Genomic DNA, 27,792 nt, shown 5'->3' with positions numbered 1-27,792 from the left:
TTTAAGGTTGTGTATGGCTATTCTTTCCTCTGCTGAAAGGTTGGTGTGTGAGGAAGTGTGGTGAGACCAATAGAAGGTAAAGAATTCATGGAAGATGGCCAGTGGGTGGTTACGTGGGAGGGAAAATGATCATGATTGGATGGTAGTATGAACTGGGAGAGGCAGGGTAAATGTTGGAATTAGGTTGGCTTTGGCTTGAGGGATTGGTGGCAAACTGTTTCCATTGCAGGGATTGAGAGCAGCCATGTCATATAACAGCCTGCTGCAATCATTGCACAGCTTTTAATATTGGTATGATTAATAACCAGCTGTCCACCAGGATGAGAGGCCACTGCCAAACTAGACCAAAGTAGACCACCTTGTGGCACAACATGCAGCTGAACATAATATGCTTGATTTCAATGGTTGCTTTACTAACCGAGCCATCTGGATCCTCCCTTCCACCACCAGCTTTCTTGAACTGCACAGATTGGAATTATCCTTACAACATATTCTCTGCTCCTGTAATTATCCCGGCCTAAACATATGGTAACATGCTGTACCCACACTCTCCACCCCCTCTGTCCTATCACCTCCGCCCCATTCTCGTCTCCCACACTCCTTTGCTGTCCTCTGCCAATGCACTTGCCCATCTTTACCTGTTCCTCTCCTTTTCCGCTCAGTTTTCTCCACCTCCCTGCCCCACAACTTCCTGATGTTGCACCTGTTGGCAGTCTATTCCCTGCACACCCGACCAAACAGCACTACTCTTTGCTCCCCCCACCACCACCCCCGTAACACTGCTATTCCTTCACCCTCCCTACAACCTCCACATTGCTGCTTACAGTCCATGTTACAGCTGCATTCTGGTCCAAGCTGCTGGAGCTGGCAGTTTTGTGCATGAGATGAGCTTCCTTGTGTGAATGAATGGTGTGTGTTTCTGTTTCTTTTTCTGATGAAGGCTGTGGCTGAAAGCTTATACGTAAGTGCCTTGTAATTGTACCTGTCTGCAATTTAATGATTCATCTTTATGGTTAGTAGCAATCTATCTTTTCCTACATTGTTGAATAATAACTTATTTTTGGTATACTGCTATGAAATTAATAACTGAAAACATACCCACTTCAGAGAGCAAAGGTGCTAAAAATAAATACCACATCTCAAGAGAGACTTTTCTCAGAGTCTTTTTCCTGGAGCCAAACAGTAACACCACTGAAAGTGGTTGTGTGAAAAGTAGATAATAACAACAGGAAAGCAGTTGCAGTTCAGAGGAAGAAGGCAGTTCAAAAAAGATATCAGAAATCTCTTGTTTGTATGAAAACAAATGAGGAATCAGGAAACTGAGACACACAATCAGCAATTTTATGTTACTGTATGGAACGATAAAATGTTTAACGGCCACCTAAAGATAGGGTGGGGAGTGAAGGATGTTAAAAACAAAATAAGACGCAAAGTATCTTACATACACCTGTGAAACTTACCACATTACTGGCATTTTAAGACAAAATGTTTAAAGACTAATCCTTGTGCTTACTAAAACACATGTACTATTTATTTTAAGTGTTGAGGAGACCAGCGACAGACAAAAGTTAAATTCATCACTGGTAAATTGATAATAAAACTTATTTCTTTATAAATTACCCTGTATATTTACATACTTCTGTAAAAGTTAATCTCTCTGTACATTACAGAGACACAAGGTACAAATTTAAGAAACTTCAGTTTCTATGTACAGCATATTTTGCAATAACAAATTCTGCATAATGTGTAAATAAATAACAAAATGTAATATGTAATAAATTTCAACATATGTCAGCAAAGAAACTGAAAGGATTCCATAAATACCATATGGGAACAGCTGCAGAAGGTAATCTAACACACTTACTCATCAGATTCAGTGACGACTAACACACCAAACTAATAACTTTATGTAATTCTCTTTTCTGTCTTGAAGCATGAAAACACACTCAGCTGAACAATACTGAAAGTCAGATACTGAAACATTGTTTAGTACAGCAGTTACCCCTACTGTTGGTATTTTTGACATCTTTAGTACCTAATTACCATTAATTATGGTAAAAAAGGACCAACAACATTCAGAAATATCCCTAAATAATTGAGTAACATTAAGCAAGAGATATTTCTAAGAGAATGAAATATGTTACACCATATCAAGCAATGAAGGAATTTTCACCATTTTATATTCATGACAGTACAACAGAAAAATAATCAATAAATTAAATTATTGATATGCCAAATTATAACAACTAACAAAGTTTTAAAGAAAGAATATAAACACACGGTAACCTGTCAAAAACTCACAATGGAACACAGATGTATTTAAAAACCATTTAAAATTGCTCTAACATACATTTTTTTCAGTACACAACTGTGACAAAGGACTGACACAAAAACACAATATAAGCAAAGTTCAGAGCTGGCACCCTTATATACATCAGTATAGCCCCCTTTCATAATAGTGATTGCAGATTTTTTGTATCATTCCGCTTAAAACTCAAAGTATACAATAACAGAATGACATATTTTACACACACACACACACATACATACACAGCAGTTGAAATGAAAAAAATACAGGACAGTTCACTACTGCTCACCCTGTGTCTTACAAACCGACAACCATTCCTTTAAACTGTGGTATGTTTTAAGGATAGCTGTGCTGATTTGTGCGCATGTCACACTGCATGTGCACTCAATACTTTTCACAAAATGACAACCAATGTTGAACAGTATTTGCACGGATAGTGCCAGGGTCACACGAGATGTGCCATCTCTTACTCAAATTTAAGACATGTAGATTATTGTAATAAACTTAATGTCCCTGCAAAACACACAAAGATACTACTTCACAAGCTGATTTCATTACAAAATAAAAAACTATGTAAATAATCTTCAGATATTTGCGATATTTTGTCTTACAATACGGCATACCTGGTATAAAAAAATTACAACATAAACAGAACTTCATGACTGCTGATGTGTTTTAATTCAGTCATATGTATTTGGCCTTGATAAAGACAGAATGTATCCAAAGCTAATCAGTTTTCCATTAAGAGAAAACAAATTAAAAATCATTTTTTGAGAGAAACAAATGCAGTAAGAATTTATCTTACAGCCATGTACAGACACAGTATTTTCACAATACTACGTACACTTGCTGCTCATTACAACATAACATTGGAAGGCAGATGGTGGTTGTGCCAAGTATGACAAATTGGAAAAAAGATATTGGCGATTTTCAAAAATATAGTAACCACAATAATATGAAAACTAAAATTGTAAATATATCAAATGAATCACAAAATTACATAATTATCACAGTAATGCGAGACCAGGGCTATAAAAACCAATTGCCAAAAAAGCAGAACACAGTTCACCTTTAAAATAAAGTGGCCAAGCACAAAGAATACATTTAACTGCATATAGTATAAAAAACACACACACACACGAGAACTTCATCTCAAAGGTGAGTATGTCCACAAAATATACACATTGGCTGATTGTAAAAATGAAACAAGATACATCACCCAGGAACAATAGAGTGAAAAGCAACCAAAAGCTTTAACAGGAATGTTTCGCACACTAAGACTCAGCAATGTGCCAGGACTGTTGCCAGACTTCCAATGATACAGGTGTAATTGCACATGCAACAATGAACGTATTCCCCACATAAAAATGTACATTAATGCTGACAAAATTCTGGGAAAAAAAACTGAAAGAAAGTCACTGACAACCAACTGGATTTAGCAACAATCATAAAATATTAAACAGAACGATTTTTTTTTTACTTCAGCTGGAATCACTGTTTGCACTAGGTTTAATTACATTTTCCCAGAACCTGAAATTTTCTAATGAAATCCCAACTATGAATCAAACTAACAAAATACCCATGAACTTAAACACCAGTTTTGTCTCAATCTTTAAATAACATTTTGAGTAACGAAGATCATTACAAACAGAAAACTTCATCTGGTGGCTCAATAACATGCAGCTTTTAGTCTACAACAGTGTTATCTCTTTAGTTTGAGGCACATATTTAAAAAGACTTTTTTGCTTATTAACTGTGCTTTGCTGTACACAAGAAAAGGGAATAATCATAAATAAAATTACTTATTTTGCAAACATTCATTTCAATTCATCATGTTCTTGCTTAGGCCCCGTACCCACTTTTCAACTGTATGGCATACAGTCCAAATTCACACTTATGCAGGTACATAAAAAGTTCATGTTGTGCCCCACCACAGGCACAACAGCAACCGTCATTAGGTGGTGTAATTTATTTTAACGTGACAATGAAAACGTTCACTTCGGCACCAGCTACCAAGGCAGTGCCTAACAACATCGAGTGACAAATCACACACTCTGTTCTTCTCCTGCTGCTGGCAGGCCATCTGAAATGACTTGTAGAAATTTATCCAGAGTAATTAATGATGATGACTGAGAGTGAGAAAGAGTGGCAGGAGAGCTCCGACCACCAGTGCCAACAGTTCCATTGTCCTGAGACCTTTATGTTGTTCTACTACACCTCCCTCAGCCGCTCTACTCCTCACCATCAGTTCAGGCAGGACATGAACTGTTGCCACATAGAGGAAAGTGCCTGCACTGAACAACATTGCCAAACCCGTTGCATTTACAGATGACAGTGTTTCTTTCCCTTCCTGCAAACAATTTCCAAATGACATAAGACAATGTGTGGTCCATGTTAATTTTCTGACAGCAACAGAGAAAATAAAACACTGAGCTACATTAAATAATAGTGTAGACAAATGAAATGCTTATCCACGGATGAATCAATGGTTACAGTGCAAGAGCTGTACTTCTAGCTCCAGAGGAAGTAGGAGCCAGGTGCTTGGACATATGTAGCTTTTATTTAAGTGGTGGGCCAATTTGCTACTTAAGCATGATAGATATCTTCAGGAAGTATACGCAACAAAATCAGAACATAATATTACACACTTATATGGTTTAGGATACAAGGATATACTTACCATACTTATTGTACGCTAAAACAGAACAAATAGAGCATACTATCAGATGCATAAGTGTCGATTTATAGTTTGATCTGGATATTTATAAACTCCCTCATTACAACAATTACAATGGAGAGAGAGTACATCCAGATGCTGGAAGGAAGAAACAAAGGACTCGGGGAATTAATTGGTAAGAGACTGGGCAATAATTACTGTGTAATGAAGTCGGGACAAAGTTCTGGCTGGCTTTTTAAAATATTCAGCACACTAGTGACCGGTCTCAAAAAGTAGTTGAAGTGGATAGGAGAGTTGTGTGTTTAGTTCATTATAAGAGGGAAAAAAACCATGCAATAAATTCTGACAGCCAGGAAAAATAAAAATGGGCAGGAAATAGAGCAGATCCCCTGTAAAACAAGTCATGAATATTCAAAGTACTAAATTACAAATAGATTATGAAAGTGAGAGCATTAAGTGTCAATACCTCAACAAAAAAAAGGATGGCTGAATTTCTATGTTAAGAAAATATTATATATCATTTCTAATTTTTTTTATCCTCTGCAATGTGCTCATACACACCACCCAAGAAAAAATGATGGCAGAACTTTTATGATACGAAAATATATATCATTTCAAATTTTTTATCCTCCTCAACATGCTCATACACATCACCCACAACCTGTGTACTAGAGTTTGTCACTAAAGTTTGCATTTTGGGAAGCAGACTACAAAGAGGTGATGGAGATGGTGGTGACTATATCATGACAACACAGTTTAAGGACAACAGCACACAGTTCATATAAAGCTCAAATCAGACATGAAACAGTAATCTTGAACAGAACTGAAATATCCTTAAAATTTAAACCTAATTCCACTTCAAAAAGAGTACAACAAGATACATGGAATATCCCTATACAGCTGAAAAGTCTGCACTTCGTCATTCTATAAAGTGTGGACTAACACCACCACAATTCAGAACTGATCATAGCTTCAACACAGCAGAAATTTTACAATTAATTAATCACTCAGAAAAAAGTAATGAACAACTATTGTGCACTTGGTGCTGCACTAATCACTTGCCAGTAGTCTCCTTGCCCGTAACCTCTCACGGCTACACCAATGCAATGAGAGATAAAGAAGAAAGACATGGAAATGTCACTGTTCTTTATCAACTGTGAACTCTATTCACTGATATTTTTGATCATTATTAACATCAGTGATTCCGGAGGATCACCTACTAGCAATGTGTACACAACCACTGTCTTTTACTCCCAACTTTTGCTCTTCTCTTCCTTTGATGCTTTCTTACCTTCTACATTCTCACTGTACTCGGAAAAATAATTTTTTGCTTACAGGAGTGCATTATTATAAAAACTCATGGTTGTTTCTTTAAAAGTCTCTCTCTCTCTCTCTCTCTCTCTCTCTCTCTCTCTCTCTCTCTCTCTCTCTGTGTGTGTGTGTGTGTGTGTGTGTGTGTGTGTGTGTGTGTGTGATAGAGAGAGAGAGAGAGAGAGAGAGAGAGGAGGGGGGGGGGGGGGGGGGGGGCTTGGAGCTATTCCTCAAACTGTACATAAAAAAAATTTTTTTTTCTCTTTCCTTCTTCTGTTGGCCTTGATACATGTACCTTCTAGAAACTTGGTGTTAAAGTTCTGAACAGCAGTACCACATAATATCCAAAATTTAATTTTTACAATGCAACAAAACAAATACTATCTCTATCAATGCCCTCTTGAATCTGACGAAATTAACCTGTGTTAAATGTAAGAGATATTTTCTATAATTATCATCATACAATATTTATAAACCCAGTGACTAATGAAAGAGTTATGTATACACCCTGAGATTAATTTCAAATTATAAATTGAAGAAAAAATTGAATACCTGGCCAATTCCAAAATAAGTAACCATTGCTAGGACTGGTGCTGACAAAGAGAAAACAATGAGATGCTTCCGAATTCTATTCCTTTCCAAGCCTTCATGCATGAGGAAAGTAACGAGACCAAATGCTGCTGGTGCCTGAAAACAACAAACAGTTTCTCATGATTAATTCAAATTAACACAGAAGTTATTTAACACAAAATCTGGTTACAAAACAGTAAAAATATGAAAAAGTTTGTAAATTATTTGATCATTCACAATCATCTTATGTTTTGTTAAGTAAAGCTGGTTCTGCAAGTTATTAGGTGAGGTAAATTTACTGATGTCAGTAAACAGTATTATCAAAGACTACTACTTTTCAATATCAGCAATGCTAATATGTCCACAGTTGAAACCACCAGTCACAAACATCAGCAATTTTTTGGGAAACTTTCACATCACATTTTACTCCTAATTCATTCAGCTTAATGCATAATTAATATAATGTGTATGAATACAACACTGGAATAGTTTAAGTAAATTTATTTAAAAAGTCTGGAAACTACAACTTTGTATTACTTCTCTAGATAATCACGATTCATATAAATCATTTATCAAATCTCTCAAGAGAGGACATACTCCCTATGCATAAAAATCTCTTCTAGGCTGAGAATTTTGGAACCCAACAAATACAGAACAATGAGCCCTAATTGTTTAGTCGGGATGCACAAATTATTCAAAGCAAACTGTGGAAAGTTGTTCAAGCATATGAATATGATGAAACACTGATTTCTCCAATCTTCTGTAACATTTCACTGCTGTTTCATGTGGCTGCCCACTTCTATAACCACCAACAGCCACTTCAATACTCTTCACTGTCATCCAATCTTCAGCTATACGACAAACAATAACACTGGCACAACAGATTACCAATGAAAAATAATCTCACTGTTGAATCAAACAATGGAAAATCCAGGGTGGAACCACAACCTGCTTCAGATTCATTGACGGTGTGATCTTGTCTGATGGTGTGGACACCCTATGCACTTTTTTCCAGAACCTCAACTCTTTTTCCCAAATTAGCTTCACCTGGTCTTCCTCAAGCCTGCAAGCCATCTTCCTTTATGTTTACCAGTACCTCTGCCCATATCAAATCTACCAGCCACCAGCAATACCTCCACTTCCTCCCATCCATTCGATACCATGAAGTTCCTTCAATACAGCCTAGCCATCCACATTAGTCGCATCTGTAGCAACGAGCAGTCCCTCTCTAAATATGCCTAGGCTCTCACTGAGGTCTTCACAGATTGAAATTACCCTCCCAACCTCACACAGATATAGATTTTCCATGCCTTGTCTCTCCAGTCACCTACCATCTCCCATATCCCCACCATCCAACACAGAGCAGCACTCCCTCGAGACTTAGTACCACTCAGGTCTGGAGCAACTAAATCACATTCTCTGCTGGTATTCCACACACCACAGAACCTTCTTGTCCATACCTACTCCACCCCTGCTCCCAACCTGTTGCCTCATGACTCATAGGTCTGCAGTAGACATCTCTGCAAGACCTGTCCTATGTATCTCCCCACCACCACTTGCTCCAGTCCAGTCAATGCATCTCCTATCCCATCAATCAAAGCAATCATGTAATCCACAAACCAAGGTGCAATCAATGTACTGCATTCTATGTGGGCATGACAACCAACAAGCTGTGTCTGCACGAATGGCCACCGATAAACTATGGCCAAGAAACAACTGGACCAACCAGTTGCTGAACATGCTACCCAAAACAATGTGCTTGACTTCCATGACTGCTTCTCAGCCTGCACCATCTGAATCCTTCCTACCACCACCAGCTTTTCTGAAGTGCATAAGTGGGTACATTCCCGTGAACACCCCCCCTCTCCCCCCCCCCCCCCCCCCCCCCGGCCTCAACCCTTATTTGTCCCTGACTTTCGCCCACCTCTCCCCTTCCCTGCTCACATTCCAAAACTACACAGCCTTCTGTTCCACCAACACACCTACTAGTCTCTTTCTCCTCCTCTCTCTCTCCTTTTCCACCCCCACCCCCCAAAACCCTCCTGACTGCACCTAGCAGCCCTGCCCCAATTCCACCACATCCCTGCATGCTCCCACAAGCAGCACCACACCTTTCCCCCCTCTACCCTGCTCCCCCCCCCCCTCCCTGCCCCAACCCTCTCCTTGCCACCGACACCCATGGATTGCTCCTCCCATCAGGTGTAGTTGTTCACAGTCCGGCCAGTGGCCAGAAACTAGTCATGTGTGCTTGATTTGTGCTTGCATGCATGTCTGTGTGTTTCCTACTTAAGAAGAAGGCTTTTAGACCAAAAACTTAAATGTTTTGCGGTCTACGAATTATTTAGAAATAAAGGAGATGACTCACCAAAAGGTGGAAGCACTGTGTCATCAATAGGCACACAAACGAAAGGTACGCCACTTGACTAGCTTTTGGAATGCACTTTCTTTTTCTAGCAGCAGGAAAACACACACACACACACACACACACACCCCTGAGTCCCTACATTGTGCTCAGTCAACTGGCAGATCTTTACCAGCCCATGGTGAATGTACTTGGATTAGGTGGGGTGTGGGGTGGGGAGAAAGGGGGAGGTGGGGAAGTGGTTGGGAAGAAACGCCTAACATCTCATGGGAGAGTAGGGAACTGCCTGTGGGCTAGCTAGGTGTGCAGGTAGAGGGGGCAAGTGGCATACAGTTAGGCACGCGATTTCATTGACTACGGCATGAAAAACTATCTGGCGATGAGGGGGGGGGGGGTGAGTTACCTTAGGTTTAGGCCAGGAATGTTACAGGAATGAAGGATAGCTCCGATCTGTGCAGCTCAGAAAAGGTGGTGGTAGTGGGGAGGATCCAGATGCCATCTGGATCCACCCCCCATCACCACCAGCTTTTTTGAGATGCACAGTTGGGAGCTATCCTTACAGCACATCTATCGTCCTCATAACCTTCCTGGCCTAAACCTAAGGTAACACACTGCCCACCCACCCTCCACCCGACCGAGATGGTGTGTGTGTGTGTGTGTGTGTGTGTGTGTGTGTGTGTACATCATCCCCTGATCCAGTACCCACATCCAGTTTGTGTCCTCACATCAGCCCCTTCTACCTGCACCCCTAGCGAGCTCACAGGTACCTCCCCACCCCACAAGCTGCGACGCTTCCCCCCAATCCCCTCCCTGCCTCCCGCCTCTCTCCATCCCTCACCTCACACAACCCCACCCTGCATCCCCACCTCAGCTCAGTACACTTACTGTGGACCAGTAAAGAGCTGCCAGTCTACTGAACACAATGTAGGGCGCCAGGCATCTATGTGTGTGTGTGTGTGTGTGTGTGTGAGCGCGCGCGCGCACACACATGTTTTTCCTACTGCTAGAAAAAGAAAATGCATTCCATACCTTTTGTCTGTGTGGACACAGCACTTCTGTCTTTCAGTGAGTAGTCTCCTTCATTTAAAAATACAGTAGAGCGTCGATTATCCGAAGTAATTGGGGGACATGGGTGTTCGGAAAACTGGTTTGCTCGGATAATCGAACTGTACATGTTTATTTGCCAAAAAGAAGTACTGTACAATAAATTTATTCATAGAAACAGGCATCTGTTTTAGTATTACAAAGTAACATACAAAGGCAACTTCAGTAGGAATATATAGTATGTGGCACAGTTTATTAAAGAAAAATATATACATATTACATACGCATTTTGCATGAACAATACACACAGTATACAAAATTAACGTAAATAAAATCTTTTATTTTGGTCTGTCTAAGCAAGCCTACAAGCTTACAAGCAGCTAAGTCACGTACTTTTTTCATTACAGATGTCTGAAACTGGTCACTTTCATCTTGGGCTTCAAACCATCACAAGGCAGTATCTAAACAAGTGAACGCCTCAGAATCTGTTGGTATACTTTCATCTTCACTTTCTGGAGCATTGATTGATGAGATGCTGGCGGCGTCATCTTTATCAGTGACGACGTTTACAATCTCCCTGTCCTGCATGATTTGGTGTCCTGGATCTGCATCATCGATATTCATCCATTCATGAACGTCGTCTTCATCACATTCGTGGCAATCTATATCTTTTAGCATACCGAGAATTTCGGACATATCATTCTGTTCGTCACTTTCAATCATACCTTGTGAATTTTCTTCTGTGTCCAAAATTTTATTCCAGGCTTTCTTCAAATTCTCTTCCTTTACACTATTCCATGCTGCGCTGATCATGTAGGACACGTCTTTCAAGTCAATATTCTTATGATTTCTTAAGAGACTTTCGTCTCCATCCTCTTCTCTTTCTAACAATAACTTACGCAACAATTCTTTCCTGTAATATCGTTTGAAAGTCTCAATAATGCCTTGATCCATGGCTGTAATAAGGAGGTTACGTTAGGTGGAAGAAATATTACCTTTATGAACTCGTCTTTTTCGTTTAAAATATCACATGATGGATGAGTTGGTGCATTGTCAAGGAAAAGTAGTGTTTTCTCCTTCTTCCCATTCTTTAGCTGATGAGCTTTTACAGAGGGTACGAAAATGTCCAGAAACCACTTCATAAAAATCGTACTATCCATCCAGGCACTCTTTTGTGAGGTGTACACAACAGACAAGGCTGACATATTAACGTGCTTGAAACAACGCGGTTCTTTACTTTTACCAATGACGAACATAGGCAGTCGGTGACTTCCAGTAGCATTAGAACAAGCCAAAGCTGTAATATGGTCCTTGCTTGTTTTAGGACCAGGTGCTGCTAATTCATGATGTGAAACAAGAGTTTTTCTCGGTAAAGCTTTCAAGTTAAGTCCAGTTTCATCAGCATTGTAAACATTTTCGAGAGCATAATCTTCTTCCCTTAATATGTCCCTCAGTTTGACTTTGAAAGAATCAGCCGACAGTTTTTCTCCCTGTATTGTAAGCTCACGAATGCCACGTGCTTGCTTTAAAGTTCGAAGGCCCTCCAAGTTTTTCGTTGAACTGCATTGCCTTCTCACACAGAATGGGACCTGAGATAGGTTCTCCTTCCGATCTCTTTGGTGTAAACCACTTGTAAACAGCATCATCTAGATCTGTGTTAGTGGCGAGCTTCATAGTTTTACGGCATGTTGATCCATCAGTAGAATCAAGCATAGCTATAAAATTTGCTATGCTCATCTTTTGTTTTTTTTATATCCGTAATTGTCGGCTTCCCCACCTTGTACTCATTGGATGAAGTGGTTGCAGATTCACCTTCTTCTAACCTTTTAATAATCTCGCACTTGTTCCTCATAGAAAGGACAACACGTTTCCGTTTAAGTATTTTGTATCGTCCAGTTCACTTCTTCACGCAGCAGCACACAAGTGGTCGTAACAGAGAACAGAAGGTGGCTGCACTGTGAGCAGCTCTTCTTGGGAGCGTGCAATCCTTCAAACTGCACGGAGCGGCACGCCTCAACTCTAAGCTGGCGCAGCTGTTGCTGTGAACAGCTTTGATACTGCCGCTACTTCTACTGCCAATGCCAAGCTGACAGAAGTGTGCTGATTGTTGAAAGACAGCGACTGGCGGCTTGGCCGGTCAGCAGCGCCTTGTGAAGACCCCATTAGAAGCAATGTTCTGCCAGCGGTGGCCCAGTGCGCCGACTACTGTGGGAAACTTGGTTTGGAAGTGAGGGGGATGATGGACGGTAGGGTGGGAGAGTAACAGGTGCGAGCGAGTACACAGTTCGGTTAAGTGGTCGTTTGGTTGACCGACGTTCGGATAATCGACGCTCTACTGCAATTCATAATTTTCAACAAGAACTTTCCATACATGTATGTACAGCAGTGTTTTTTTGTGCCTGTCTGGGACTCAGCATTTCCTTTACTTCATGGTTGGACTAATATTACATAATGCAAGCCAACAATGGAACACATTACAGCAACTTCAGCTGACACCAGATACCAAGATGATGGTCAGTTGCTTTGTGCAGTGTGCCTGGTTCTAAAGGGACCTCCAAGCTGCATTGTTTCCTATGGTGCATGATATTTATTACCTTACGATACATATAGTCACTGAAATTATAAGAGTGTCTGTGTTTCAGGACGCAGATGTCCTTTATATTATGGTAACAATGAGCATTAACTTCCCAAGATTGTGATTTGTTACAGCAATCAAGGAAATTCAACTGCAAGATGTTAGGCAATGTTTCATAAGTTCAAACATATTGGTAGTTTGTTGCAGATGAAATTTTCAACAAAATGCTGAATTCCTGATTGTGATTAAATGAAGCAAATGCATTGAGGACCATTTACCTGTTAGAAATAACAAAAACAACAAGAATAATAATATCATACAAGAAAATCCAGAACAGAATACAATGGAATGAGTAAATATAACTTCCCATCACATATTGGAGGCACTGCACCACTGACAGCCACATATAGAAGGAATAGCAGCAGTTCAGATTATAAATATGCGACACATCATCCTGGTGATATGACCCAATTGAGGCGAGGGGTGGTCTCTTGTACAGCAGATGATATAATCGAGAGGGGTGGCAGCAACGGGTGTAAGAGGGACAAGCAACAAGGGAAGAGGACATGAATAGGGCATTAGAGAGTGTTCGGGAGAAGCAGAGGCAGTAGTGTGTTGCACATGGTGAAATAGGAGTTGACATTAAAAAAGAAGTTAGGGTTGGAACTGAGAAAGAGAGAACGGGGTGGGAAAAAGCATGGGAGACTGTTGGGAGAACAACAAGGAGGAAGATTCAGAGATCAACGAATAAACTTAAAGTGAGAGGGATCAGAACAAAGTTGTGAAGTGTTGTAAAGTTACTGGGGAAGAGATGGATGAGGTAAAGGTATTGAAACAGGAAAAATCAGTAAAGGCTCAAAACTAGTGGAAACAGCAGACATCAGTGGGAATGTGGAGGATGAAGAATGTGTTAAAAGGGACTGCTAACCCACATGCCATTCAAAGAAGCTGATATTTTTTCTTCTTTTTTTTTGGGGGGGGGGGGGGGGGGGGGGGTCCAGATGACAATATTTGTGAAGCAGCCATTGAAACCAACCATGTTGAGTGCAGAAGCATGTTCACACTTACTCTTGGCAAAAGTTAACAGAACAGTGATCTTTCATCTACATGATTATACAAAAATTAATGATATCAATATAATGGAAGAAAACATTCCACGTGGGAAAAATTATATATAAAAACAAAGATGAGGTGACTTACCGAACAAAAGCGCTGGCAGGTCGATAGACACACAAACATACACACAAAATTCAAGCTTTCGCAACAAACTGTTGCCTCATCAGGAAAGAGGGAAGGAGAGGGGAAGACGAAAGGAAGTGGGTTTTAAAGGAGAGGGTAAGGAGTCATTCCAATCCCGGGAGCGGAAAGACTTACCTTAGGGGGAAAAAAGGACAGGTATACACTCGCACACACGCACATATCCATCCACACATACAGACACAAGCAGACATATTTAAAGACAAAGAGTTTGGGCAGAGATGTCAGTCGAGGCAGAAGTGTAGAGGCAAAGAAGTTGTTGAAAGACAGGTCTACACATATCCATCCACACATACAGACACAAGCAGACATATTTAAAGACAAAGAGTTTGGGCAGAGATGTCAGTCGAGGCAGAAGTGTAGAGGCAAAGAAGTTGTTGAAAGACAGGTCTTTCAACAACTTCTTTGCCTCTACACTTCTGCCTCGACTGACATCTCTGCCCAAACTCTTTGTCTTTAAATATGTCTGCTTGTGTCTGTATGTGTGGATGGATATGTGCGTGTGTGCGAGTGTATACCTGTCCTTTTTTCCCCCTAAGGTAAGTCTTTCCGCTCCCGGGATTGGAATGACTCCTTACCCTCTCCTTTAAAACCCACTTCCTTTCGTCTTCCCCTCTCCTTCCCTCTTTCCTGATGAGGCAACAGTTTGTTGCGAAAGCTTGAATTTTGTGTGTATGTTTGTGTTTGTTTGTGTGCCTATCGACCTGCCAGCGCTTTTGTTCGGTAAGTCACCTCATCTTTGTTTTTATATATGATTATACAAAAAGCTGTGCAAAAGTTGCAGCAGAAGTAGTACATGCCTAAGCTCGTTTCAGATGTGGTACGGTGTGCCTGAGATAGGACTGGGAGAGGACATTCTTGCTGGACATATGGGACAGGTGCTTCACCCGGGTTTTTCACACAAATGTAACATATGTGCCAACGGTTGGAAGGAGGAGTGACACAAGATGATATGCAGTTGCAATGAGGGTTGTGTGGGTGGCAGAATACCACTATGCGAACGCTGAGAAGGATTTGCAGAGTGACATTTCTTATTTCTGGTCATGATGAAACCCACAGCAGTAGCTGCACTTCAGCTGTTCCAGACCAGGTGTAAAACCTCATTTACTAGATGGAAGATGACATAACAATGCCATTAGAATATGAAAGGGAACAACTAGTGAGAAGTGTAAATGAAGTGACATGGGTGTTTTTTACCAATAGTTCCTAATGAGAAAGCTTCCCCAGGACCTCACTGATAAGTAGGACTAGTGTTCCAGCTGAAATTTTGCAATGTGTAAGACATCATCATAATTGTAATATAGATCAGGGGATCACATTTATTTGCATCAACAATGTAGAAAGTAATTGTAGCTGTGTCAAAATACAGCCGTATGAAAATCAAGAGCTCAGATGGAAGACCAGTGATAAACAAAGATGGCAAAGCCAAAAGGTGGAATAAATACATATGGAGTGCAAATATATATAGAAGGGAAGAAAAATATATAGAATAGAATGTTTAGAGGGGAAATGAACTTGAAGACAATACTGCAAAAAGAGGACATAGATGAAAACGAAATATGAGATACGATGCTGCACGAAGAATTTGACAGATCACTGAAAGACCTAAGTTAAAATAGGGCTCCCAGAGTAGACGACATTTCCTCAGAACTACTGATATCCTTGGGAGAGACAGCCACAACAAAACTATTCCACTTGGTATGCAAGGTGCATGTGACAGGCGAAATGCCTTCACACTTCGAGACGAACATAATAATTGCAATTCCAAAGAAAGTAGGTGCTGACAGGTGTGACTATTACAGAACTATCAGTGTAATAAGACATGGTTGCAAAATACTAACACAAATTATTTACAGAAGAATGGGAAAACTGACAGAAGCCAATCATAGGGAAAATAAGTTTGGTTCTGAAAAATTAAGGAACACGCAAGGCAATACTTATCTTCGAAGATAGTTTTGGGAAAGGCAGCAAGCCTATGTTTACACCTTTTGTAGATTTGGAGAAGCTTTTGACAATGTTGACTAGAAACACTCTTTGAAAATCTGAGATAGTAGGAGTAAAATATAGGAAGCAAAAGATTATATACTACTTTCACAGAAACCTGATGGCAGTTATAATGATTGAGGGGCATTTAACTTAAGCAGTGGTTGAGATGGGAGTGAGGAAACGTTGTAGCCTATGCTTGTTGTTATTCAGTCTGTACTATAAGCAAGCAGTACAGGAAGCCAAAGAAAAATATGTAGTAGGAATTAAAGTTTAGGAAGAAGAAATAAAAAGTTGGATGTTTGTCGATGACATTGTACTTCTACCAGAGGCAGCAAAGGAGCTGGAGGAACAGTCGAATGGAATGGCCTGTGTCTTGAAAGGAGAATATAAGATAAACATCAACAAAAGCAAATAAGGGTAACAGAAAATAGTTGAATTAAATCAGGCGATGCTGAAGGAATTACTTTAAGAAATGAGACACTGAAAGTAGCCGGTGGATTCTGCTATTTGGGTAGTACTATAGCTGGATGGCCAAAATAAAGAGGGTATAAAATGTAGACTGGCAATGGCAAGAAATATTTTTCTGAAGTAGAGAAATTTGTTAACATCAAATACAGGTTTAAGTATTAGGAAGTCTTTTCTGCGAGTTTTTGTCTGTAGTGTACCCTTGTATGGAAATGAAATGTGGACAAATAACAGTTCAGACACAAATAGAATACAAGCTTTTCAAATGTAGTGCTACAGAAGGAATGCTGAAGATTAGATGGGAAGATCATGTAACCAATGAGGAGGCAATGAAAAGAACTGGATAGAAAAGAATTTTGTGCCATAACTTGAATTAAAATAGGGATCAGTTAAAAAGGCCATGTTCTGAGGTGTCAAGGAATCACCAACTTAGTTTTGGAGGGAAGTGTGAGGCGCAAAAGTTGTAGAGAGAGACCAAGAGATAAATACATTAAACAGATTCGAAAGGATGTAGGTTGCAGTAATTATTCTGAGGCAAAGAGGCTAGCACAACATGGAGTAGCACATGGAGAGGTATCAAACCAGTCTTCAGACTGAAAACCATTACAACGACAAAACGGGTAGCAACTGTTTCTGCATGGCAATGTCTCTTCTATTTGGGTTCTCCTTTTGAACTTTCAAGGACAGTTATCTTGATCCAATACACATTTGCTTTTAATGTTTGTATCCCCCTCTCTAGCACGCTCTCTGTGAATATTTGTAGACAAGTTATGTTGCACTCAGTGGCACATGTTGTGGAATTGTGTGACAAAAGGCAAATAATAAAAACAATAAGTTGTTTTGCAGTGCTTCAGTTGTTAATTAACCGAGTAATCCTCAGAGTTCACGTTTTAGACACTACCATTGTCTTTCTGTGGTACCCTCTGAATATGGTCTACCTAGTTTGGAGGCTGGGAGTGTTACAAGTGGTTTTATATTTTTTTTGGGTTATAATGAGCACCTGGTGAATTTTCCTGCCACTACCAACAAATCAAAAAACATAGGGTTTGCTATACGGAGGGGTGGGTGCATGATGGCTCAGAAAGAGGAGAAAAAAGGATCAGGACAAGATGCTGAAGATAGAAGTACGTTAGTATTTACGCAGATAGCGAGAGAACGAGAGACAGTTTGGGTGCATTGGTGAATAAGAGAGGGATTTGTTTCAACATAGTTTTGAGCCCATACTAAACTAGAATGCAAAACAATTGGCCGCATTTCAATTTATTCAGTTTCCAACCAAACAAATTTAGACAATTCGGTTTATCCACTGAAGTCACATCTGGATATACAATAAATTTTAGTGTTTCCGACAGCTCTTTGAACTGAGAAAATCTCAATGAAAAATTCTTCAACAGAAGAACATATTGGCGAAGAAAATTCCTCAGTGACTTTTTCTTGGCCTAACTTCCCATGTAAATCCGAATTACTGGTAACTTTTTTCAAATTTGGCAAATACTTGTCATTTTTTAAAACAATATTGATATTAAAAACTTGCAGGTTAACCATAAAAGGGCAAATAAGATCTACTGTAACAATAACTGTTTTGTTTGTGCCCTGAAGCTTTATGTTCATCTCACTGAAATGTTGAAATGTCAATTTTGTAAGCCATGTAACACCTATTAACTGTGAATATTGCTCATTTTGTAAAAACAGCCTGATTTTATTCAAACAATCCACAAATCTTTGAATTACATTGCTGCGGCTCAACCACTGAAAATTACTGTACATCAGTAAGCCACTGTACACCCAGATGATTTCATCTAACAACCCTCAACATTGTGGTGAAGAGTCCACATTTCCCCATGGAAATGTCTCACAACTTAAAATCTTGTTCCTAAATCTGTGTCTTATAACCACATAATCAATCTGAAACATTATGATGTCTCCAGGTCTCTTCCATGTATACAATCTTCTTTCATGATGCTTAAACCAAGTGTTAGCAATGGTTGAATTACGCTCTGTGAAAAATTCTACCATGTGGTTTCCTCTTTCATTCCTTTCCCCTAGTCCATATTCACCTACAATTTTTCCTTCTCTTCCTTTTCCTACCATCAAAATGTTTATATAAATTTATATTTTTTAATATAAATTTTATAATGTATAATTTAAACAGTCCCGATAAGTGTAGTAAGATTATAGGATTCGCACACTGGGGGTTCCAAACAAATATAATTAGCTTCATATACATATAGGTCATTCATTTCGGGAATTTAGTATATTGACAATTTTTGTGTTATCAGTCTCAATACTGACAAGATGTCAATCCTGGGAATTCCAAAATTATAAACTTTTTATGTACTTTAACACTATCAAGTGCAATTTTTCATTTAATTTATTAATTTTGGAGTTATATTAACATGCTATGCTAACTGGCAATCGGAGATGCGTTCACTTCATCTGCCCTCAGCCTGTTGCGATTACTGGTACGATTCAATGGAAGTCTCCAAAGAAGAAACTAGTACAGCCAGCCAAAGGGCTTTTGTTGTCATGCAAATGTCGAATTGTTATGTGGTACACTCCAATGGATATTTAATGGGATATCGGAATCTCATCTCAAACAATGGATGTGCAAACTTGGATCAATTACTGTCAGTGCAGTAGTCAGACCCATACACGTACCACTGCTAGATGGCTGAGGGGACGTTTTCACACTGCTAGATAACTGAGGCATCGTTTTCACAGTGGCAGGGGACTTAATTTCATCGTAACTCAACCAACTAGTACAAATATTTGTAAACTGTATACACACTCTTTCCTTCTGAATAACTATATCTATTACAGAAAAAACAGATCAAGGTGCCCGAGACTTTTGGCAGATTACGAATGCAATGAAAGTGTATAATGGCAAAATAATATTTTTCACGTGATTAATTAGATATTAACAATTTTTGGATTTCTTCCTTTTCTTTTGCAGAAAAACCTCCCTTCTTGCCAAATTTCATAATTCTAGATCAATGGGAAATACCCTACATCTTCTGACAAGTGAGTTTTGAAGTATCAAAATATCGACATCCACATTCTACATCTATACTCCGCAAGCCACCCAACGGTGTGTGGCGGAGGGCACTTTACGTGCCACTGTCATTACCTCTTTTTTCTGTTCCAGTCGCGTATGGTTCGTGGGAAGAACGACTGTCTGAAAGCCTCCATGCGTGCTTGAATCTCTCTAATTTTACATTCGTGATCTCCTCCGGAGGTATAAGTAGGGGGAAGCAATATATTCGATACCTCATCCAGAAACACACCCTCTTGAAACCTGGACGGCAAGCTACACCGCAATGCAGAGCGCCTCTCTTGCAGAGTCTGCCACTTGAGTTTGCTAAACATCTCCGTAACGCTATCACGGTTACCAAATAACCCTGTGACGAAACGCGCCGCTCTTCTTTGGATCTTCTCTATCTCCTCCGTCAACCCGATCTGTACGGATCCCACACTGACGAGCAATACTCAAGTATAGGTCGAACGAGTGTTTTGTAAGCCACCTCCTTTGTTGATGGACTACATTTTCTAAGGACTCTCCCAATGAATCTCAACCTGGTACCCGCCTTACCAACAATTAATTTTATATGATCATTTCACTTCAAATCATTCCGCATGCATACTCCCAGATATTTTACAGAAGTAACTGCTACCAGTGTTTGTTCCGCTATCACATAATCATACAATAAAGGATCCTTCTTTCTATGTATTCGCAATACATTACATTTGTCTATGTTAAGGGTCAGTTGCCACTCCCTGCACCAAGTGCCTATCTGCTGCAGATCTTCCTGCATTTCGCTACAGTTTTCTAATGCTGCAACTTCTCTGTATACTACAGCATCATCCGCGAAAAGCCGCATGGAACTTCTGACACTATCTACTAGGTCATTTATATATATTGTGAAAAGCAATGGTCCCATAACACTCCCCTGTTGTACGCCAGAGGTTACTTTAACGTCTGTAGACATCTCTCCATTGATAACAACATGGTGTGTTCTGTTTGCTAAAACTCTTCAATCCAGCCACACAGCTGTCCAAAAACGACATGATACTCGAGCAAAAAACACGTTCTAAAATTCTACAACAGATCGACGTCAGAGATATAGGTCTATAGTTTTGCGCATCTGCTCGACGACCCTTCTTGAAGACTGGGACTACCTGTGCTCTTTTCCAATCATTTGGAACCTTCCGTTCCTCTAGAGACTTGCGGTACACGGCTGTTAGAAGGGGGGACATTAATAGCTATAACTTTTGATTACACCGAGTTAGATGGTTAACCTTTAGCTTCCTGTCATTTTTTTAAAGTCACACACTGTCTAGGTGCGGTCTGACAGAATACCATGTTAAAGTAGCCATAAAAATTGCATTCGGCAGTTTCAGCAAAACAGTTCAGTTTATGTAAAAGGTTACATTAACACTACACAAAAAAATTCAAATTTTTAAGTTTATTTTTACAAAAAATAAAAAAAAATAAAATAAAAAAATAAAAAATAAAATAAAATAAAAATAAACATTTAAACAAAAAACTGCACAAAATGAACATAATATTGCATGATAATGTTAATGCTGTGAAAACTCAAACACGATTAATTTTCAGCTTTTTAGTTTTCTTCTCAGAGGTTTTCTTAGCACCTGTTGGAAATTTTTGTAGAGAAATTAAGCTAGATTGGCTTCTTGCAAAAATGAAAAATATAAGACATCTTTCTCTTCTTTTTTGTGTAACAGGTGGAGCATGTTTTGTGTTTTTCCAATCATTCCACAATGACTTATGCTCATGGTTCTGCTACATGTAACACCTACAACGCCTCTCGGTGTTAATAAACCAAAATAGCTCCCATGCCCTAAAAAATATAAATTCAGAAAATGTCCCAAGCCCCTTCACAAGTAGTAATTATGAAATAGAAATAAGAGACAAATAGAGGGAAATCTATAGTAGAAAAATAATAGAAAAAGAAAAGAATTTTAATCATAAATTTTGGAAGCATGGGAGGGGGGAAAACGATAGAAATGGTTAAATTATTAGTTATTCTTATATATGAGAAAATCAATATTATAGTAACAGGACGTAGGTCTTGAACACCAAAGATAGCGTTTACTAAAGTGTAAATACACATACAATGCAATTATTATACTCCAGTCTCTATCCTCTAGGCTGTTCGATGTCAATTAGGACGTACAGCTTTAGGAAGCAACAATAGGAGCTTTATTAAACCAGGGCGCAAGAATAAATCATGAGATTGTTTTTTGGGAAGCATTAATTTGAGATTAGAGGAACGGGGAGGTGAACAATAATCTCTCTGACTTTAACGTCACTTTGTGTGAAGATTTAAATATTTTACGGAATTAACAATTTTTGGACAGATTCGGACTTTGTATTGTGATAGTGGAAAAGCTTTACTTCACGCGACTAGTAATCATAGTTCGGGACAGTTTATGGATATTAAACAGGAACAATCTTTTTATCGAAAGTGACAGAACATTGTTTAGTATTTCTGACATTGATGGGATTTCAGATTATATACTTATTCAAAGAACCCCTTTGAATGCGATCGTGTGAATGAACTGATTTATTAATAATTATTGTTAAATAAAATAATGTGTTAATTTGAAACTGACTATTCGTCTTGACCTTTACTTCGATTTAGGCTCATAAATAATTAGGTTACGTGATTTTCACCAAGAATAAACTGCAGACTAGTAACTGAAACAAGTGAACGAGAATCTATTGAAAACACTAGTATTAATTTACTTATAGTTTTTTCCTTCAAAACTGGGAAGACAATACGTGTAGTGACTGACTGGGGTTAATTTAAGAACTAGCCGGGATAAAACAAAACCCCTCAATACCAGTCAATGTATAGATAAATTAACAATCCTATTTTCATGCGAGATATGAAAGTCGGGATAGAAAAAAGGGTCGCTACATACACCAAACACAGTGAATTGATACATGAAGCTCACAGGCTGCGTGATAGTTGTTGACTCGCTCTCTATCTGTTGTGTCACCAACGAGTTTGCAAGCTTCTTCAAAAAAATAAAGCAGCTCACTTGAGTGTCATCTTTGCACGAACTGTGAAGGGCAAACTCATTCACCCCACTTATGTCCAACATGCAGAAAAATAATGTCATTTGCCATCATTGGAAGAGTTTTCAACAATCAGCAATATCTGTTTCAATCAAATATATTTCTAGCAGAACCTATAGCTAAAGATTCATTCTCTACAATTCTCACTTGTTTCATTCGAAGATTCCACAGGTGATAAAACAAATTTGTCTTCACTTTCACACTGTTCCTATTCTGAATTACATTCACTTTAAATGTTGTTGACACTATCTAATCCAGCATCACTTGGAAATATGGAAGTGTCCGATCCCGCCCATCTGCTTTGACCCATGATGTCACAAATATGGCGGAAACGACCAGAAACCACGATTCCAATATGACACATATAAAGTCGTTACGTACACATTATGAGGACGAAAATACATCTAAAAACAAACAAACACACTTTCCACAAAAAGCCTAATGACACTAACGGGACAAGTGCGGGAAACGGGGTGTTTTTGGGTGGGGGGCAAAGTAAATATAAACAAATTTAGACACCCACCCCCATACAAAACCACACAAAACAACGAAAAAACCGACATCACAAAACTCCCCAAATACCACTAAACACTGTATCATCTGGAATCGGACACTTCCCATGACCTATATAGCTCAACAGCAGCTCCCGATCCCATAAATTAGGATCAAACACTTCCCTTGGCCTATACAGCTCAAAAGCATCTCTTGATACCAATACCAACATACACAGCCACACATTGAGATCGAACACTTCCCTTGACCTGCGCACTGTTAATTTTATCCGTCATATCCATTCCTGAACAAAAACAACAACCGATTAATTTTATTAAAATTACCACATGACGTACAGCGAACAACACTAAATTAACCTTCACACAAAATCGTTAACTCACTGAAACGAATTCCACTACAAACACAGCCGACACTCAAACAATTCTGGATAATGAGCAAAAGCAAACTGTGCCCAATACACCACACAAACGAAAACCCTGAACATACCACCAGAGAGCACAACCAACCACAACACGACAACAGCTACAAACACGCCACACTCACAAACCAAACTCCGTGCCGTTATGACGTCACACACGACAACACCCTTACGTCACAGGTCAAAGCTGACGCGTGGGATTGGACGCTTCTGTCGACCCCATCACTTCCTTAACTCTCCTCAAACCATTTTAAAATGGTACCCTCAAAGTCAGGGTGTGTAACATGAACAGCAGATGAATACTTGGTTATTGAATCCAAACTGCAAAGTCCCAGGTGCGGTCTCAGAGACTGCAAGCATGAAAGAAGCAGTAATAGTATGGGTTCGTGTCACACTAAAGTGGCTACTGACAAAGGAAATCACTGCACCTTCAGGAAACAACAGCTAGGTAAATTATGTAATTTCCTACCCCCATCCCATGCATTAGCAACAGAGTAACATAAATGCCAGTGGTCTGTGAGACTGTACCTGGGGTGTTTTGGGTCAAATTTTTCAGTTTCAAGGAACTGTAGGTTCTAGAATGTGATAAATTTCAACTTGATACCTCTACCCATTCCTGAGAACAATGGGTTTTCATAGACTGACAAGACAGATGGACAACAAAGGGATCCTTATAACCATTTCATTTTTACTGACTGAGGTATGAATCCTAAAAAATATATATCAGTTTCACTGAACAATATCAACATGTTAGCTGCAGTTAATTATGTATATGTGGATGGTTAGAAAGAACAAACCTGTAATGTTTGGATTTAGTACTAGTAGGGCCTGCTTGACACAGTGAAGTCATTTAAATATCTGGGCATAACATTGTAAAGCAATACAAGGTGAAACGAACATGTGAGAACTGTGGTAAGGAGGGTGAATGGTCAACTTCAGTTTACTGGGAGAATTTTAGGAAAGTATGGTTCACATGTAAAGGAGACCACTTATAGGGTGTTGGTGCAACCCATTCTTGAGTACTGCTTGAGTGTTTGGGATCCTTACCATGTTGGATTGAAGTACATCAACACAATTGAGAGGCAGGCTGCTAGATTTGATACCAGTAGGTTCAAACAACAAATAAGTGTTATGGAGAACTTCAGAAACTCAAATGAGAATCCCTGGAGGAATGGTGATTTTCTTTTCAAGGAACACTATCAAAAAAATTTAGAGAACTGGCATATGAAGCTGAATGTCGAACGCTTCTACTGCTGCCAACATACGTAGGTTGTAAGGACCGTGAGATAAGATACGAGAAATTGGGGTTCATACAGAGGCATTCAGACAGTCGTTTTTCCCTCACTCTATTTGCGACTGGAACAGGGGAGGGAATGACTAGTAGTGGTACATGGTGCCCCCCACCATGCACCGTACAGTGGCTTGCGGAATATCTATGTAGATGTAGAACCTGAAAATTTACAGTAAACTTCCAATCATGCCATTTAAATATGCACCTTACACGCAGCAATTTGTATGAAATCCATACAGCCACAAGAAATTAACATATCACAAACAAGTGATCCTCTGTTATCACAACATCTAATACAGAAAGTGAGAACACATTAATAAAATTTTATTTCAGTCAGTGTTATGTTTTAATTTTTTCATTCCCAAATGTTAATGTTACTCAGTTACATGGACCTCTTTTTCCTTACCTTGTGTAACATTATTGCCAAAAATACTATCATTTCAACATCAGCATGTGCAGTTGTTGCAGCAGCACCAAGTGCAATACCATCAGCTGTACAGAAGAAACAAGTTTACAATTAAAAAAGATGACAATACAAGTAGTCGCTAGCCACTATTTATACACAAACATAAATTATCAAAGTGTAGGCTAACAATGAATTCTTCAACACAGTCTGTACTAGAATGACTGATAAACATTCTTTTTATAGCAGTGAACAGTAACCTTGTCTACATCTATACTCTGCAAAGCACGCGTAAGGTGCATGGCAGAGGGTATAGTGGTTCACAAAGCGTCTGTATTCTGTCTACTACAACCAATACATGCTGATATATTACTATGAGCTAACTACTAATAAAAGGGCCCTGTTATTTAATAAGTTAGTGCGGCAGTAGCACTATTCCAATCAAATTGCGTTTATTGACATATAACGTATCGGGCAGTATTTGTAAAAACTGTATGGTTCTTAATCTCTAACAACGAAATGGAAAGGCAAATCAACAACGAACATAATGCAGACCGGTCATTCATTGTAGATCTAATAATGTATTTGCAAATAAATTGCTAGAAAGAAAATAAATAACCCATACCTGCTGCATGTACCACGAGTCCTAGCGTTGCTGTGATGTTTTTCTCTGCAGATTTTAATCCACTCTCAAGATCTATGGAATTACAGAACGAAACATTAAGCTCGACAGAGTCACAAAACAATGAGGTAGACAATGTTTTCGTTATACACATTACCTCTACTCCTGGATGAAGAGCACTGATCCACTAACAGCATGAACACGAATCCCAGAACAAGTGAAACCGCAATTAGTGAGTGAATATCGGTAGGATTTACTGCATGTTCGACGTGTATACCTGAACTATCTTTGCTGGTTTGAGCGGCTGAAATTACAAAGCAAAACTCTTTAATAATGTAGACACTTCTTAAACCTCTTCGATACAGTAGAACATGCACGTAACTTACGTGAAAAAGACTCAAATACCACAGTAAAGGGTTTAAACCTGGTTATCTTACTGTGAATGGTGGCCGCAGAGTCGAGAGATCTTACTCCTTCCGGAATGATGACGGCTAACGCAGTTCCAACAAGCAAACCTGCGCCGAGTACGGAAACAATCTGTAGTTTTTCCTGGAAAAATACATTTGTTGACAGGCATATAACAAAAACTGACAGCAAGGCTTATCTCACTGCCAAATTTTTGCCTTACTTCAGACATCGGCATTATCAATGGTATTGACCCCGCGATGTAACTACCAACTAACATCAGCAGCGCAAGTAAGATTAACATTAGTGTTTCGTTCATTCTGGATAAATAGTCTTGCCAGCTGGTGCTGTACACAAGCGCCACGCGTTCTTTACAAGCAATATTTTGCCAACATAGCTGTATTTACAAAACACTCTGTACCAAAGATGTTCGTATCACATGTATTCACCGGCGACGTTTGACAGCAGTATGAAAATCACTGCTTTACAGCCACAAGTTTAACTATCAGTGTTGCATGGTAACGTTGAAGATCAAATAAATAAAAAATATCATCGGTTAACTTAACTTAAAAATCGTGGACACGATGAATGGGTTTACATAGCAATGTGCTGCTGGTTCCTTTTCTCACGTCGGTACCAAAGAAGAAATAACTCTGTAATCAATCCCACCATGTGATTGATGCCGATTCGCCACCTAGTAATCTGTCAAAACTTTCGAGACCTTCGAGTGGCTACCTCACAATTCTCATTCAAGTAGCATCTAAATAGTTTCACGATGCTGAATGCATCCCATTCGTCATTCGAGTTATCTCAACAACGGAAAATCCAACGTAGTACCGGGAATTGCTACCTGTCCTTCCGCATGACAGCCTGACAAGTGGAGACGGACACACAGGCAAATAGGAAGTCATCTGGCCCTTGCCGTTAGCACGGTACAACACTGGACTTCTGTTAGCTGCTCGCTAGGGCACCACTTCGTTGGACTTGTATCTTGATTTTCCCACGAGCTCACAGGCTCCTGGGAGCATGTCACTACTCTTCCACGGCGTCTTGATGCTCACTGGTTGACCACCCATGAGCTACAACGTTGTGGAATCGAGTCACTGCTCATTAGCGTCTGTCTGTTCATTGCCCATTACAGCTTTCATAGAACTTGTTATCGGGGGACCATTCAAAGCAATTTTAGGAATTGATAGTTCAGTTGCAATTAAGTAGTGTGGACATTCCTCTCCAGAACCTGTATTGCACTCTATTCATGGATAATAAACAAACAGTTGCCGGCCGTTGTGGCCGAGTGGGTCTACGCACTTCAGTCTGGAAACGCGCTGCTGCTAAGATCGCAGGTTCGAAACCTGCCTCGGGCATGGATGTGTGTGATGTCCTTATGTTAGTTACGTTTAAGTAGTTCTAAGTCTACGGGACTGATGACCTCAAGTCCAACAATGTTTAGAGCCATTTTTGAAACAAACTGTTATTATTTCT

At 39.5% G+C, this 27,792-nt stretch overlaps 1 protein-coding gene across 2 annotated transcripts; it reads right to left on the bottom strand.

The window, feature by feature from the left end:
- Nucleotides 1-1,509: 1,509 nt before the first annotated feature.
- Nucleotides 1,510-26,860, bottom strand: LOC124545089 (zinc transporter ZIP9). 2 transcript variants are annotated; one of them, XM_047123899.1, is made up of 7 exons: nucleotides 26,534-26,860; nucleotides 26,292-26,454; nucleotides 26,063-26,209; nucleotides 25,909-25,980; nucleotides 25,287-25,372; nucleotides 6,849-6,983; nucleotides 1,510-4,658 (listed from the first exon to the last, which is right to left on the bottom strand). In XM_047123899.1, the coding sequence occupies exons 1-7, from the start codon at nucleotides 26,627-26,629 to the stop codon at nucleotides 4,425-4,427; spliced, it is 933 nt and encodes a 310-aa protein (XP_046979855.1). In that variant the 5' UTR covers nucleotides 26,630-26,860; the 3' UTR covers nucleotides 1,510-4,424. The 2 variants fall into 2 exon arrangements, with proteins under 2 accessions (XP_046979855.1, XP_046979856.1); XM_047123900.1 differs by having other exon boundaries at nucleotides 26,343-26,454; nucleotides 26,534-26,772.
- Between the last annotated feature and the right edge of the window lie 932 nt (nucleotides 26,861-27,792).

The sequence above is a fragment of the Schistocerca americana genome, chromosome 8 (assembly GCF_021461395.2).
Source record: "Schistocerca americana isolate TAMUIC-IGC-003095 chromosome 8, iqSchAmer2.1, whole genome shotgun sequence".
In the NCBI taxonomy this organism is placed as follows: Eukaryota; Metazoa; Arthropoda; class Insecta; order Orthoptera; family Acrididae; genus Schistocerca; species Schistocerca americana.
This window is presented reverse-complemented; position numbering and strand designations above follow the sequence as displayed.

Coding starts and splice junctions, on each gene's coding strand:
- LOC124545089 (XM_047123899.1), bottom strand. CDS start 26,629: ATGAACGAAACACTAATGTTAATCTTACTTGCGCTGCTGATGTTAGTT. Junction 25,981..26,062: donor CTCTTCATCCAGGAGTAGAG/GTAATGTGTATA, acceptor GTAATTCCATAG/ATCTTGAGAGTGGATTAAAA. Junction 25,373..25,908: donor ACTCGTGGTACATGCAGCAG/GTATGGGTTATT, acceptor TCTTCTGTACAG/CTGATGGTATTGCACTTGGT.